The sequence below is a fragment of the Eptesicus fuscus genome, chromosome 6 (assembly GCF_027574615.1).
Source record: "Eptesicus fuscus isolate TK198812 chromosome 6, DD_ASM_mEF_20220401, whole genome shotgun sequence".
In the NCBI taxonomy this organism is placed as follows: domain Eukaryota; kingdom Metazoa; phylum Chordata; class Mammalia; order Chiroptera; family Vespertilionidae; genus Eptesicus; species Eptesicus fuscus.
In genome coordinates this window covers 75,952,687-75,968,034 of record NC_072478.1, presented here as the reverse complement: position 1 = coordinate 75,968,034, position 15,348 = coordinate 75,952,687, and the positions used below count along the sequence as shown (strand labels likewise).

The following is a 15,348-nucleotide window of genomic DNA, read 5'->3' as shown; positions in this document are numbered from 1 at the left end:
GATCACTAGTGTGAGTGCCTCGGGGGGGCGGGGGGGGGGCCTGTTGATGAGCCGCTAGCCTTGGCCTTAATACAAGAAGACGCTGTTTGCCTTCCCGCCCAGGGAATACGATAAGGTGCTTTCCTTCCCCCCTGAATCCTCTTGCCTGGTGCAAGAAGACACTAATCAATGTGACCTAATTCCAGCCCTTGGAAAGTTTATAACCTACTAAAGGAGCTAAGCCCCACTCAGGAATAATTACAACATAATGTAGAATGTGATGAGAATAGATAAGGGCTTTGGTGAGCAGTGGGGTGGAGAGGAACTGTCCTTAAATGTCCTCCCTGGACAAAACATCTAAAGGCTAATTCCTATCCAAGCATAAATGACCCGGTAACTGTCAGACATAAGATGCAACTCTGTTAACTGGCTCCTGTATAATTTACTACGTTTATGAGTTAGGGCTGGAATTGTAATTTTAGGAACGTGGAAATCCAGCCCTTTGCATTCCCTGTTTGCTTAGTAGTCGGGCACTGTGGTGTCAGGTTAGGTGCAGGCCACTGACAGGACGTCAGGGGGCCTTCCTTCAGGAGCGGTGTCTGCATCTTGCCACTCTGTGGCAGCCTGGGAGACGCAGCTGGATGGGAAGGGGAGAGAGGGCCTTGTGGACTTGGGAAGCCTGGGCCCCGGTGAAGGGAGCTGATGGACAGGATCCAAGAGGTGAGCAAGTGGCTCCTCTAAACCCTGGAGCAATTCAGGTAGAGGGCAAGTAGGATCCTTGCGACATTAGCTCTCCTTTCTCATGTCTAACCTCTCTGGAATTCCACAGGCTCACCCTGAGTGACTGAATAACAGCCAGGAACCGGGTCAGGCTCTGGAGGCAAATTCCATGCTAGGTGCCTCAGAGGCTCCCCTGCAAGGCAAGCCAGATAGATCCTCCTGTCCCACAGCACTGGGCCCTGCAGGAGCCCTAGACCACTTCAGACAGACAGACAGACAGACACTCCTCCCTCCAACAGCTGCAGCCACTCTGCCTCTGCTCTGTGAGGCTGAAAGGTGGCTAACAAAATGCACACCTTCTGACTTTTACTGCAGCTCTCAGAACACAAAAAACACTGGACTGAGTTGTTCCTCATGAAGCCTCAATGGCTCCCCACTGCCCAAGGTCAAGTGCACACCTTCCCTTGCCTGTCAGGACCCACACCCTCTGTTCCTGCTCTTTCCCTGGACTGCCTCTTACACCTCACACCTGTCACTCTGGACAGTCTAAAAGCCTGTCATTCCTCCTAAGGGACCAACTCTCTTCAGCACTGGGCCTCTGCTGGCATGCTCCCAAGTCTGGCTGCGCCCTCTAGTAGTCCTCCCAGGCCACCCGTGCTGGACGATGGTCCACTGCCTTCTGTGCACTCATCTCTCTGCCATCACAGCACTTCTCAAACCCCTGCCAACTTCCCATGACTGGCCCATCCTCTCATCAATAATCCCAGTAAGGGCAGTGGGAGCAGGGCTGTGTGTGTGGCTCATCTCCGAATCCCCGGCACCTGCACTGTGCTTGGCCTAGAGGACCCTCTATAGCAGCAGTCGCCAACCTTTCTGACCTCACGGACCACCAGTGGTCTGTGGACCACTGGTTGCCAACCACTGCTCTATAGATCTTATTAAATGAATCAATGAATGGATGGATGAGAGGAAGGAAGGAAGGAAGGAAGGAAGGAAGGAAGGAAGGAAGGAAGGAAGGAAGGAAGGAAGGAAGGAAGGAAGGAAAAAGGAAGGACTCACTGATACCAGAAGAATGGTTTCTGAGCTGAAAGAGTCCCAGTGTGATGTGATAGTGGGGGATTCCTGGAGTGGAGAGAAGGATCCAGACCGCCCATGTTTCAGAACCAAAGAGCAACCAACCCTGGTGCTTCAGGAAGCTTTCTACTACAAATGCTCCTCTCTGTCTCTCCTTAGAGTTACCCACTCTCATCCCACTGTCCCAAATCCTTTCACAAGGACTCCAAGTCACTCCTCCAGCATCCTATTTCAGATGACAGCTCTCCAAGCATGAGCCGTGGCCCCTATGGCCCACAGCGATCCTCACAGCAGGTAGAAGATGGATCCAAAACTTGGGAATGCCCTGAACCATGGACTTCTACCCCCATCATGAAGGCTGCTTTACCGCTAATCATTAAGAGAGTTACGAAAAGGGCTACTAACATTGAACACTGCCATCATTATTTTACCACTTTCCAATTCTCTCTTACCACTGAGTTCTTCTCCCAGGGGAAAGTGGAAACAGCTTAGGGCTTTGTACACCCCTCAGTGAGCTGCAGTAAAACTGTTTTGGAGTGGGTATTCCACAAAGCAGTGCCCAAGCCAAGTGGTTCTGGAGCCATCCCTCGGCCCAGGGAAAAGGCGTTCTTCCTACTGCTACGAATATGACTGTGCGACAACCCAACCTTCCAGGACTGTGTGGGAATTTTTGTTACCATATATTATTTATATGCAAACATACATACAAATATACATAAGTATCCATACACATATATATGCATGCACAGGCTGTGAATATTTTTGGAATGCATCATACCAAATAACAGTGGTTGCCTTTGAGAAGGTACTGGGAACCACCAGAGTGATATTTAGACAATGTATCTTCTTATACCTTTTGAAACTTCCTATGTTCATACATAACCTTGTTTTTAACCTTCTAATAAAAAATTTAAAAATTAACCTCAGTCAATGAGGTGATTAATCAAGCTGAATATGACTATCTTTGCTTAACACCTATCTCTGACTATAAACTATGGCCCAAATGCAATTGAGATTTAAAAATGGATTATCTGGCCTTAGTTGCCCTCAAGGACATTTTTTTTTTTTTTACTGAGCTCCAGGAGTTTGGGAGGAAGTAATATCAGCAATATATTTTGCCTCTACAGACATTTTTAGAGTTATGACATTAATATTTCAGATAACAGACAAAAACATCTCATATGAAAACAGAACATCCCATTCTCTCTTATGTGTACTCGTTGGTGGAATCACAAACTGTGCTTTTGCCAAAGAAAGAAAAGACAATTGAGGTGAGAATTCTAGGAAGACGGCAGAGCAGGAAAGGCAGGAATCTGCCTCCCCACCTACACAACAACTGTACAAGCAGAATCTGTCTGATTTTGGAATTCTGGAGTTTATTGAAGGTTTGGACAGTAAATTGTGATTAATTTCAGATCTTAGCACTGCAGCAGCTACCCATCCTCCACGCAAGCCCTGAGGCAGGAAGCTGTGCACTGTACTTGGAGCAGCCTCACACAGCTTATGGGAGCCAGGATAGGCAAAAAGGACCCAGCCCTCCCAATATTGAAGATGTTTCTGATCACTGATTGCTGTTTCTGGTCAGAGAGGTACCATTGTTGTTTCAACCAACCCCACCCTCCATTGATACAAGCCCCTCCCCCTCTGGCTGAAGGGACTTCCAGGGGATTTAAAAGGCTAATGCCCTTCCCCCTTCATTTTCCTCTTTTTCCCCTTAAAGACTAGGACATTCAAAAGCAACTGCATGTTTGGGGAAAATTAGAAAGTGACTGAACATGCTCAGGGAAAGCTGCTGGCTCAGAAAAGACCTGAAAGGATCTAAGTTCACACCTGATCCTTGGCACAGAGACAGCCTGCAGCAATCAGAAAAACAAAACAATAAACAAAGACAATAACAACAAATACTAAGCCCTTGGAAAAGGGAAGAATCTGATTTTCAGTTACCTCATTACTGTATTAGATTCAGAAGTCTAGTTTTTAACCAAAAATAAAAAATAAAATCACAAGGCATTAAAAAAATAAATAAATTAACAGAAACTGTCCCTGAAAAAGACCTGATAGCAGAACTACTTGACAAAGACTTTAAAATAACTGTCTTATAGATGCTTGAAGAACTGAAGGAAGATGTGGAAAAAGTCAAGAAAATGACACATGAATGAAATTGAAATATCAGTGATGAAACAAAAAACTCAGAAAGAAACCAAACAGAAATTCTGGAACTAAAAAGTACAATAGCTGAAATTTAAAATTCACTAAAAGGATTCAAAGGCATATTTTAACAAACAGAAGACTCAGCAAACTTGGAGGTTTGATGACAAGAAAAAGTATTGATGACAAGAAACAGAAAGGAAAAAGATTGAAGAAAAGTGAACTGAGACTAAGGGACCTGTGGGAAACTCTGAAGCCAGTCAACATATGCTTTGTGGGAGTCCCAGAAGGAGAAGAGAGAAAGAGGCAGAGAGAATATTTGAAGTAATACTAGCTGAAAACTTCCTAAGTCTGATGAAAGACATGAATATAAACATCAAAGGATCTCAATAAATTCCAAGTAGGATGAACTCGAAGAGACCCACACCAAGATATATATTAACTTTTTAAAGACAAAGAAATAATCTTGAAAGCAGCAAGAGAGAAGCAACTCACTGGACAAAGGATACTCAGGAAGATAATTTTAGAGGCCAGAAGACAATGGGACTATTCAAAGCACTAAAAGAAAAAAAAAAGTAGTCAATTGGGAATCCTATATCAGCACCACTATCATTCAAGAGTGAGGGAGAAATTAAAACATTTCCAGATAAACAAAAGCTGAGGGAACTCATTACCACTAGACCCACTCTGCAAGAAGTGCTCAATGGAGTCCTACAGGGTGAAATGAAATGACATTGGACAGTAACTTGAAGCTATGTGAAGAAATTAAGACCTCAATAAAGGCAAGTATGTAGGGAGAGTGACGTCAGCATCATAGCAGTACAAGACATTCCTTGCTTGGTCCCCACATCAACAACAAAAATTTGGCGTCCATCCATAAACAGAATTGCGTCTGTGGGAGCTGAGGAATCCAGCACCATACACCAAGGGACCCAAGAGCAGTGGGTCCCATTTGTACATCAGGTAACAGGCAGACAGACCTCAGTACTGGCAGTGGAGCCTGCAGGACCTGCGAACTGGCTCCAGCCCCTGTTGGCCATGGTCCACGAGCACCTGGAGAATTCTGACTTGGGCAGTCTCCCACAGATGAGACAGCCTTTGTGGAAGTCTAGGTTTTGAGAGAAGTTCCAGTACTCCATTGGAGCAAAACAAATAAAAGTTTGGATGCATTGGAGTGGGCAATTAGTAACTATTGGAGGGCTTGGGACAAGGCAGCTATATGAAAAATAGGCCCAGAGATCAGTAGTAACATTTAAATCAATAAAACTCCTAATACTAATGCCAATGACAAATGGATAACTTTTTCTAAATGTTCTCTATGTGTGATGCATTAAGCTAAGCACTTTTTATATGCATAATTTAATTTAACCCACAAATATCCCTGTTGTTCATGGTAGGGATAGTTATCCTTGGAGAAACTGAGGCCCAAAGAGGTGAAGCAACTTGTGTGGATTCCTCCAGCTCACAAGTAACCAAGCTTGACTGGAAACTCAAATCTGCTGATCCCCAGAGGCATGTCAAGAAAATCGGGGGCCCATTTGCGGGAGAACAAACAAGACTGTTTCTTTGGAGGGTGTTCGGGGTGTCATGGGAGGTAAGACAGACAGGGATGAATTTGTTTATAACCTTGGGTGCAAGGTGTGGAAGTCTGGTCTTCATTCTGGGACAGTTTAGAGGCAGGAAGGGGCTTGGGTTGAGGACAAGACCCTTGGTGCAGGGAGGAGAAGCAAGGAGGAGGGAGATGAGGCCTGGTTGGAGGCTGCCTCGATAGCTGAGACCAGGGGTGATGGGGTCTGTACTTGTGTGAGCGGGAGAGCACAAGACAGATCAGGGAGCTAGAACCTGTGAGACGTGATGACTGAGGTGGTTCTGGGACTTCCCACTTGGAGCGGGGAGGGGAAGGCACTGAGCAATGAGTGAGGACGGACCTCCCAGCCTATCTCGATGAGAAGGCAAGCTTTGGTGACACACAGATGTGGGTCTGGGTCCCGGTTCTGCCACGCAGCAGCTGTTTGACCTCAGGTGAGTTACTAGTCCTCTCTGAACCTTGTCAGGTGGGGTGTACACCCACCTCCTCCACCAGCCCGGGGCAAGGACCAGATGAGACAAGTTTCTCTTGTAGTGCTTGATAAATGGTAACCACCTGTACCTCAGTTTCCTTCTCTATACTCTCACATGCCCCCCAATGTGTTACCCGCCTTCCAGGGACTGAACTGACCCCGCCGGGTTATTGTGTAAACACAAAAACTAGCACATTCTTGGATGGGGAGAGAAAAACAAACTTGTGCCAAAGTTCAAAGTACTGCTGTGGGCTTACTTTAAGACCTTCCTTCTGGTAACTCTGGGAGATACAGTCCAGGACACCTTTGTATTTGTTTAAATAGACCCCATCAGCCTGGAGTCGACTTTTCACAACATCCATAGGAGTCGCTGTCCCCCAGGAAATTGCTCCTGTAAAGAGAGAGACAAACATAAGTCAGGGGCTGGCTAGTCGGGGTCTGGAGGGGACCCTGCAGCTTCCTGCCACTCAGAAGCTTCATCAGCTGCTGAGGGAAGTGGAACGTTCAGGGTCAGGGCCTACAAAGGCTGTTCCTGAGCCTCCCTTGAGACCTGCTGTGGGACTTCACAGAATTATCCTACCCTGCAGGCCTCGGTTTGTCATCTGTAAAATGGGCAGCAGTACCTGTCTTCATGGGGTTGCTATGAGGATAACTAAACGGAGGTGAGGCGTTCAGCACAGTGCCAGGCGCACAGCCAGTGCTTCGTAGGTGGAAGCCTTTCTTAGCAGCTTTTATTGGAGAAACAGGAACAGGCTCACCAGTGCTTGCAGCAGCTTTCCAGGTGCCAGGGGAGGCCCAGGCTGAGTCTGAGGAGGAGGGCTCGCAGCTCCCCAGAGGCAGGATCTACCCTGAACACACAGAAGCTAAACAAGCGCTGGCCAGCCTGGGGATTGGAAAGAAATGCAGGAGCAGGTCTTTAAAAAGCTCTCATCTCTTCCAGGTATATGGAATAAAAGCCTTAGGACCTCGCGCCCTGCGTCATCCTGGTTGGACACGCTCAGGTGCCCTGGTTTGAGCGCTTTTGTGACTTGCAGGGACTCTGGGAAAACAACACCGGGTTATTGTGTAAATACGAAAACTAGCACATACTTGGATGGGGAGAGAAAAACAAACCTGTGCCAAAGTTCGAGGCAGCTGGTTTGCAAGTTTTGTAATTGCTGCCAAGAGGCTCCCCAAAGAGGAGCCCCAAACTCTGCTCATCCTGGCCTCCCTCCAGCCCCTGTGGCCACGGTGTCAGGGCGCCCTCTGGACCTCTCTTCCTTCTGCCTCAGGTCAGGATAACAGGCCGCTTCCCCTGGCACTCTCCCTGTCCCTCAGCCCAAGGGCGAGGGTACTACAAATGGAGGTGTGCTTGCCAGGCCACTCACACCTGCTCTCTCCGGAAATGAGAGCAGGTGGGGCTTTGTTTGTCCTCAGCCAGCGAGTACTTCCTGAGCACATACTAGGAGTGGCCAGCCTCAGGCAAGGGGGGGGGGCGGTCGGGCGGTGGGAGTGAGGGAAAACACTGGTGTTTGGGCTTTGTTATGGGCTGGCAGAGTTTCACACATAGCTAATGATGAGGAGGAGAAGGAGGAGGAAAGACAATTTTCTCCTCTTAGCAGCAAAGGCCATGTTATCAGCTTCTTAAAAAGCATTCTCCATGTTCAATATTGACCAATGTATCTTACCATTGCCATATCTTACCATTGCCATCCCCCACCCCACTCCCATATATGCCCTCACCCCCCAGAGTTTTGCATCCATTGGTTATGCTTATATGCATGCATACAAGTCCTTTGATTGATCTCTTATCTCCCCCACCTCCGGCAATGGTAAGATATGTACACGTATAATACCTTAATTAAAAAAATTGAGAAAAAAAAATATTGACCAATGTCACCCCAATTAATTTAAGAAAGAAAGAAAGAAAGAAAGAAAGAAAGAAAGAAAGAAAGAAAGAAAGAAAGAAAGAAAAGCATTCTCTCTGGACTCCCAGGCCCCTCTAGCTATGCTGCACTTCTCTCTGCCCTGTTGGAGCAGTCAAGTCCCTCCCAGGTGCTGGGCTCTCCAATTTCCTTTATCCCACTCTCTCAGTCTCACTTCAATCAGGTTTCCATATCTTCTCTTGACCAAAATGGGGCTTGTCAAAGTCCCTGGTGGCCTATACACCTCACAGAGGCCCTTGGTGGGAAAGAGCCAGGGCAGCCCGCAGCAAAGAGACCAGTGTGGCCGGAGCCCAGAAGCCGACACGGGAGCAGAGAATGAGTGCAGGCGGGTAACAGGCGGCCGGTCGCAGAGGGCCTTGAACACCACTGCAAGGACACCGACTTCTACCTTACATGACAGGGGAATGCAGTGTGAGTTCTGAGTAGGGAGGTTAAGTTCTGGTCCATGGTCATGAAATGGATTTGAACTTGGATCTTTCTGATGCAGAGTCCCTGCTAAGGTCTGCACTGGCCGTGTGACCTTGGGTTGGCCACTTAATTTCTCTGAACCTGATCTTTCTCATCCTAAAAAATGGGGAGACTGATTCTTACCTTCTGGAGGTAACGAAATCCTCACACGAGGAAGGTTTATAATGTGCCAATATTAAAAAATGGTGAACCGTAATAACTAATTTCCTTTGAAAAGCTCAGTAACACCTGACACAGAATAAGTGCTCAAAATGAATCTTCTGATTGAAAGAAGCCCAAATAGGGACTTGCCATCCCCACAGGTCCAGTGGAGAGGAGATGGAAGAAAGGGGGGACTGTCCTGCATTCCTAGCCCTTTCTCTGACACATAGTAGGTATTTAACATGGAATTGTTGGATGAAGGCTGAGTAGGGCATGGTAGGCCCCCCCAACTGTCCCACTGCGGTGGCCAGTACAGGGACAGGTATCAACGCTGCTGTCTTACCTGCCACGCCACCTGCCAGCCACACAGCATAGGGGCTGGGGTCTGCACAGGCCTCAGGTGTGATCCAGTCGGTCAGGAACACATAGGGGATAAAGTAGAGGCAATAGCCTGGGACATCCCTCAGCATCATGGCACCGGCACCCCGGTATAGCCCCGCCAGGCCCTCAGTCCGCACGATGGTTGCAATGCAATGCACAGGCCCCTGGTAGGCTGGCTGCTCCCCGAGAGCCACTGCCCTGGGCTTCAAACTGAGGCTGGCTGCAAAGACAAGGCAGGTAAGATGACAAGTGATCCAGGGGGCAAGAGATTGGCCATTCTCTGGCACTAGAGCCAGCCCAGCCCACGGACAGTTCCCTCTCAGGTGGCCCACTGGTTTTTACCAAACCTCTGACCTTCTTGACAGCTCAAACCAGGATTCTGGAATCCCAACAGAGAGCCCTGCCAACATGAGCAGCCAGATTGGAGACAATCTATCCAGGTGATAAAGCACCAGTTGCCTTAGAATGTTCAGGGGCTGCTGGTCAACCATCACTATATCTCTCTCACAGATGTGACTGTAGAATGCCTAGGATCAACTATGAGAAGGCACACCAAGCTCTTTCTTGAAGCAGAGACTGGAAAATCCAGCACACCGTGTGTGTGTGTGTGTGTGTGTGTGTGTGTGTGTGTGTGTGCATGCGTGTACTTGTGGTAAAAAAGTACACGAGTCCTGGCCGAGTGGCTCATTTGGTTGGAGCTTCATCCTGTACACCAAAAGGTTGTGGGTTTGATTCCTGGTCAGGGCACATACCTAGGGTGTGGTCTGACTCCAAGTTAGGGCATGTATAGAAGGCAACTGGTCTCTCTCTCTCTCTCTCTCTCTCTCTCTCTCTCTCTCTCTCTCTCTCTTTCTCTCTCTCTCCCTTTCTTAAAAAAAAAAAAAAAATCAATAAAAAGCATATATTTTTAAAAGTACATGAGATTTGGACCCAGTTCCAAATCCTGGCCCCACCACTTACAAATATTTGGTCCTTGGTAGGCCACCCTTTCCAGCCTTTGTTTCCTTATCTTTATAAAGAAGACAGTATAGTACCCTTTATACAGAATACAATACTGTAGTGTATACTGAAAGTCGCTAAGAGAGATTTTAAAAGTTCCCACCACATACACACCCACAAAATGGTAACTGTGTGAGGTGATGGGCGTGTTAACTAACCTGAACTTGGTAATCTTTTGCGCTATACGCATATATCAAATCACATTGTATACCTTAAACTCACACAATATTTATGTTAATTATCAATAAAGCTGAAAAATATTTGTTCATAGAAGAAAAGGAGCACAGGCCTTTGTGGGTATAAACAAGGCAGTAACTATCAAGTTCTCGGCATGGTCCTCAGAACATTGTGGAGGTACAGGAGATGCCCACAGGTTATTACTAAGACCGAGGTTGACTGGCACATATCAGGTGCAGGATGTGCCGGCTGGAGGGCTGGACAGTGCTCACTGACTCACCCCACCCTGGTGCCATTGGCCCCTCCAGGTCCAGGGCACAGGGCTGCTGTCTCCTTGTCTGACCTCCAGGGTCGGGTCACAGGTTGTATGTCTAGCTTCTTCTAGGGGTATGAGTAGCCACCAAGCAGTGACTCTGGCTCTCAGATTTAATCCTTCCACCAGCTCCCCCGGCCCCATCTCTGATGTTCATCTCCTCTGCTATGGACCCTTTAGCACAGCTTTGACTCATGGCCAGATAGACCTCCCTGTCCCCATGCAGGTAAAGCAGACTTATTCTCAACTTTTTCCTGTCTTAAAGAACTACCATGACATGTCTAGGAAGGAAGCTTGCCTATGACCACACGCCTATTTTGCCACCGGGGTTTAACTCCCAGAATGCACCATTTCTGGTTTTACACCTCTGGCAAAGAGGAACATCAGTTTCATTATATAGTTGAACTTCCAAGTTCCCCAAATAGTTCCATCTTTATTAGAAGAAAGGTCAGGACAAGATATTCAGCTCCATGGTGCCGCAGTCCAAACTGGAGATTTGGGGGTAAAGTGCAACCTGTCCTTTCACAAGTCCCAGAGTAAGTGAGGTCGAGGAGGAGGTTTCCATTTTCCTAGGAAATGTGCTTAAAAAAACTAATCCTATATTTTCCTTTTGTGGGGTGGGGAATGGGGGCGAGCACCCACAGCCACACATGTTAAAACAACTGCAGTGTGGGCAGGAGACTGAGTCCCACTCACTTCTACAGCAGATCCCACAGGAAGTGAGCTACTTTTAGTGGCCACTTTTGGGGGGCACAGGGCCCTCTGAGCTCAGAGCAAGATCAGACATTTGGTCTTTCAAAGCCCACTGAGACGTCACTGGACACCCCTTCCTCTCCCAAATCTACCATAACACGGCTGGGGTCATCGGGGAAATTTTGGCACGAGACAAACTAGATGTAATTGTCCCAACATAAACTTTGCCTGGGCCACACTCATGTCCAAGTGCAGTGATCTGAGTAAAAGTTTTAATGAATCAGCTCTGGGGATGAGGTGGCTTTCCGAAGTTACTGATTGAAGGAGGGCGCCTGATAACATCCTGCTTATTCAGAGGACAGATGTTGAAAACAGTATTTGCCCAACCTCCAACTGGCCCTGGGAATAGAGAACCTGAACTTTTCTTTCCAGAGTGAGCAATAAGGAAATCCTCTCTATTCTCCCAGGTCTGTCACACAAGCAATCTAGCTTTTATTGCTTGAGAATGATCCGTTTATGACTATTAAAGCCGTAAAACTGTCATGATGACTACCATCTTCTGAATGCTGCCTCAAGCCTGAACTGGCGGCCAGTGCCTTCTGGACACAAGTTGGTACTGCGACGGCCTTGGGTCTCCACCCGACTCCCTCATCCCCATGTAATAACAAGTGTTTGTTATTTAAAATAAAAAGACTTTTTATTTGAAAAAAATTTCAAATTTGAAAAAAAAGTACAAAAAAGAAAAAAAATTGTATAAAGAACACCCTTAATATTCGCTACCCAGATTGACCTGTTGTTAACATTTATTTTATGGTTTGTGCACTCTCCTTCCCCCACCCTTCTCCCTCAAACACGCACTTGCAATGACTGAGCAGCTGCCACTGTCCCCATGCCGAAACCTGTCCAGGCTGTGTCATCTCCAGGCAACAGTGGCCTGACCTGGGGTCAAGGTTTCACACGTCAGCTATGGGTATGATGTGGGTTTCAGGACTTACAGGTTGAAGGGCAGTATCTGATAAGGTCCTCCTTGTCTGAAGGTGTCAATGTTGGGAAAACACTTGCCAAACCTTGAATCAGCCTGGTGAATAAGACCCAAACCTGCACTTGTTTTTGTTTTCCCCAAGGTAAGCAATAAGGAAATTCTTTATACACGCATACATACATAATTTTATATTCTGAACCATTTTAGGGTGAATTATATACAAAATGGCCCTTTACCCTTAAATACTCAGAATATGTATTTTCTAAGAATAGGGTATTGTCTTACATACCATAGTGCAGTTATTGGTTTCATAACCTACGTTGACAATACTGTTATCTAATGTACTGTCTATATTCACATTGTCATTTGACCTCATAATGACCTTTAAAGCATCCCTCTCCCTCCCCAGCATGGAATCCAGTCTACTCAGGTGTTGCACTTAGTCATCATGTCTCTTAGCTTCCTTTAATCTGGAGCCTTTCCACAACCTTTCTTTGTCTTTATGACACTGACATTTTTTTTAAGAACACACTGTCCCCCTTCTTGTAAACTGAACTTTCCTCATTTGGGGTTTGTTTGATGTTTCCTTGTTTTTACGTTGAGGTTATGAGTTCCTGGCCCAGCCTCCTCCCCATTCTCACCTCTTTTCCCACGAAGACTAATCACTTTCAAGAGCCTTCTCTGGCCTCCTATGCTTGTTTTGCCCTTTGTTTTTTTAATTGAGGTATACTTTACATTCAATTGAAGGTATAGCTATTAAGTGCACAAAAGGAGAGTTTTGACAATTGTCGATACACCCTCCTGAGAAGATGACATCTTATACTTAAACTATTTTGGTTTCAGCCCACTCAGGCAGAGCACAAATTTCAAATCTACCTACCCTCTCCCGCTTTTCAAGGTAAAGAATTCTGCACATCAACATGTCACTCAATGAGAAGCATAGCTTTCTTTTAGGCGATGGTTGTTACGGGTCCATCTGCATTAGCAGTAGTGCTAAGGACGATTCATCTTGGACCACAGAGCAGAAACTGCTATCAGTTGCTCAAACCACAAGATGCTCTGTGGCTGGGGCAGGGAGTCGTGGCCCTGAGAGGTATGGCCTGGATGGGAGCCTTGACAGCTAGACATAGAAAAGCACTGATTGACTGAGAGTTCTGGGTAACACTAGCAGTGGACCAATTTTAGTTTGTGAAAAACAAATTTTGCTGATCCCTAAAAACTGACTTGGGAGGTTGCTGGCAAGCAATTCTTAGAAATATGCACAACTGAATTCCATGGCCTTCCATGTCATTCCTGCAAGGACCCCGAGGAAGGAGGCCAGGTGCTGGACCAGTATCATGTGTCTTCACTTAACACCACAGATAGCCCAGCCAGCGTGGCTCAGTGGTTGAGCGTCGACCTATGAACCAGGAGGTCATAGTTCGATTCCTGATCAGGGCCTGTGCCTGGGTTGCAGGCTCAACCCCCACTGGGTACATGCAGAAGGCAGTCAATCAATGATTCTCTCTCATCATTGATGCTTCTATCTCTCTCTCCCTCTCCCTTCCTCTCTGAAATCAATGAAAATATAAAAAAATAAAAATTAAAAAACAAAACACCGTAGATAGGCTCCTGTAGACTGTGACTTGAAGCAAAATGACGTGTAAAGAAACCACTTTACCACAAGCTAATTGATATAAACAAGAGTTAAGTTCCGACAGCATATTTCCGGTCACAAAAACATCTTCAAACTTCTAAATAAGTAATCAAAACACTTCTAATATTAAACATTGAAATAAATGTGAGCTATACACACATTTAAGAAAGATTCACAGAAAACAAGAAAAAGAATCATTTTCCAATCCACTTATTACAATTCAGGACTGCAGGTGGCCAGAGCCTCTCCTAGCAGCTCAGGCTGTGGCAGGACCCACGCTGGACACACACACACACACACACACACACACACACACACACACACACACTCACTCAGACTGGAACAACTTAGACATGCCAATTCACCTAACAATGGGATGTGCAAGGAAACCTGAGGACCCGGAGAAAACCCACGCAGGCATGGGAAGAATGTGCACACTCCACACAGACAGTGGCCGCTGCCGGAACTGATTTTTCTCATCGTTGTTATAAAATGACGTTGAACGAAATGATATTATTCGGGGCCCCGCTGTACTCAGCTCACACTGCACCATGATCTCAGCCTGTTGTTCCTGAACTGTCAGGACTTGGGCTTAGGGGTGCACACATGTATGTGAAGGGATTCACATTAGGTTTTGTTATTCTGAAGGGGTGAAATGTATTTTGTTTCTCTAATTATAATTTTTTGCTCTAAGATGAGAATAATATTATGAGTCAAATTTTGCTCATTTCTTATCATGAGTGCTTTGCCATTGGACCAGTTTTTGCTGTGCTAAGTCAAGAGCCTATGACCTTTCACAATGATAGGTATGGGTTATATATCTCAAACACTCAGAATGCCTGTGTTTTTCTTTGTTTTGCCCAAATTCAGTTAGGATCGACTCAAGCACCCTATACCAAGACTGGCAGGATGTTCAAGGTCAATGAAACTGGCTCCCACTCTGCTCTTAATTTTCCCCTTGGAGTGGAAGAGGGCCTACAAAGTTCTAAAAGACCCTCTCCTCCAGACCCCTCCCTAGATGTGGCTCTGACCCCACTGCCCTGCACCAGTGCCTCTCTTGCCTCCTCCCTGGCCAGGAGATCCCTTTGAAGAAGACTCTGCAGAAGGCAGGGGCTTCCAGGCTTGGCCAATTGTAAAGTACCATGCAAGCACCTTTTGGGGGTCCTTCCAGACCCAGGTCAGGGTTCTCACAGACCTGCCTCTATGGCTCCTCTTCTCAGAACCCAGGACCACACCACAGCAGCCACTGTGCCCTTATTAGATACAAACAGGGCAAGTTCCATTTCTTTCCCTTTCTTAGACAACGCTATTCAATCTCTTCAATGGGCCATCACCCTGCAAATAGGAAAGCTCACTGAAACACAAAGGCTGGTCACTGATTTACAGAGGGCCTGGCCCTTGGCAACACAAAGGCCTGGCCACTCTCTGGAAAGGAAAGCACCACCAGGCTGCCCCTGTATGTGAGCACATCGGGGGTCACTTTCTACAGAATATCCCAGACAAATCGGCCACCCACAGAAGCGCTGCTGGTCCCGTCGGTGATGTGCGGGTTTACCAAATTGCCGTGCTCATGATACATCCAGGCCTGGGGGCTCTCAAATGGAAGTGGCAAACATGGAGTTATTTCAACAGACACAAGAATCTGAGAGCAC

At 46.7% G+C, this 15,348-nt stretch overlaps 1 protein-coding gene across 8 annotated transcripts in view; it reads right to left on the bottom strand.

The window, feature by feature from the left end:
- Positions 1–15,348, bottom strand: part of SLC25A48 (solute carrier family 25 member 48) — a 41,485-nt gene that overhangs the window by 4,933 nt on the left and 21,204 nt on the right. For 7 of the 8 annotated variants that reach the window (XM_054717874.1, XM_054717876.1, XM_028148102.2 and 4 more), the window contains 2 exons: positions 8,859–9,116; positions 6,239–6,372 (listed from right to left, as the gene is read on the bottom strand). The exons of the other annotated variant lie outside the window; for it this stretch is intronic. In XM_054717874.1, coding sequence (XP_054573849.1) covers positions 6,239–6,372; positions 8,859–9,116 — 392 coding nt within the window. The remainder of the gene's footprint in view (positions 1–6,238; positions 6,373–8,858; positions 9,117–15,348) is intronic. 8 annotated transcript variants of the gene reach the window in all.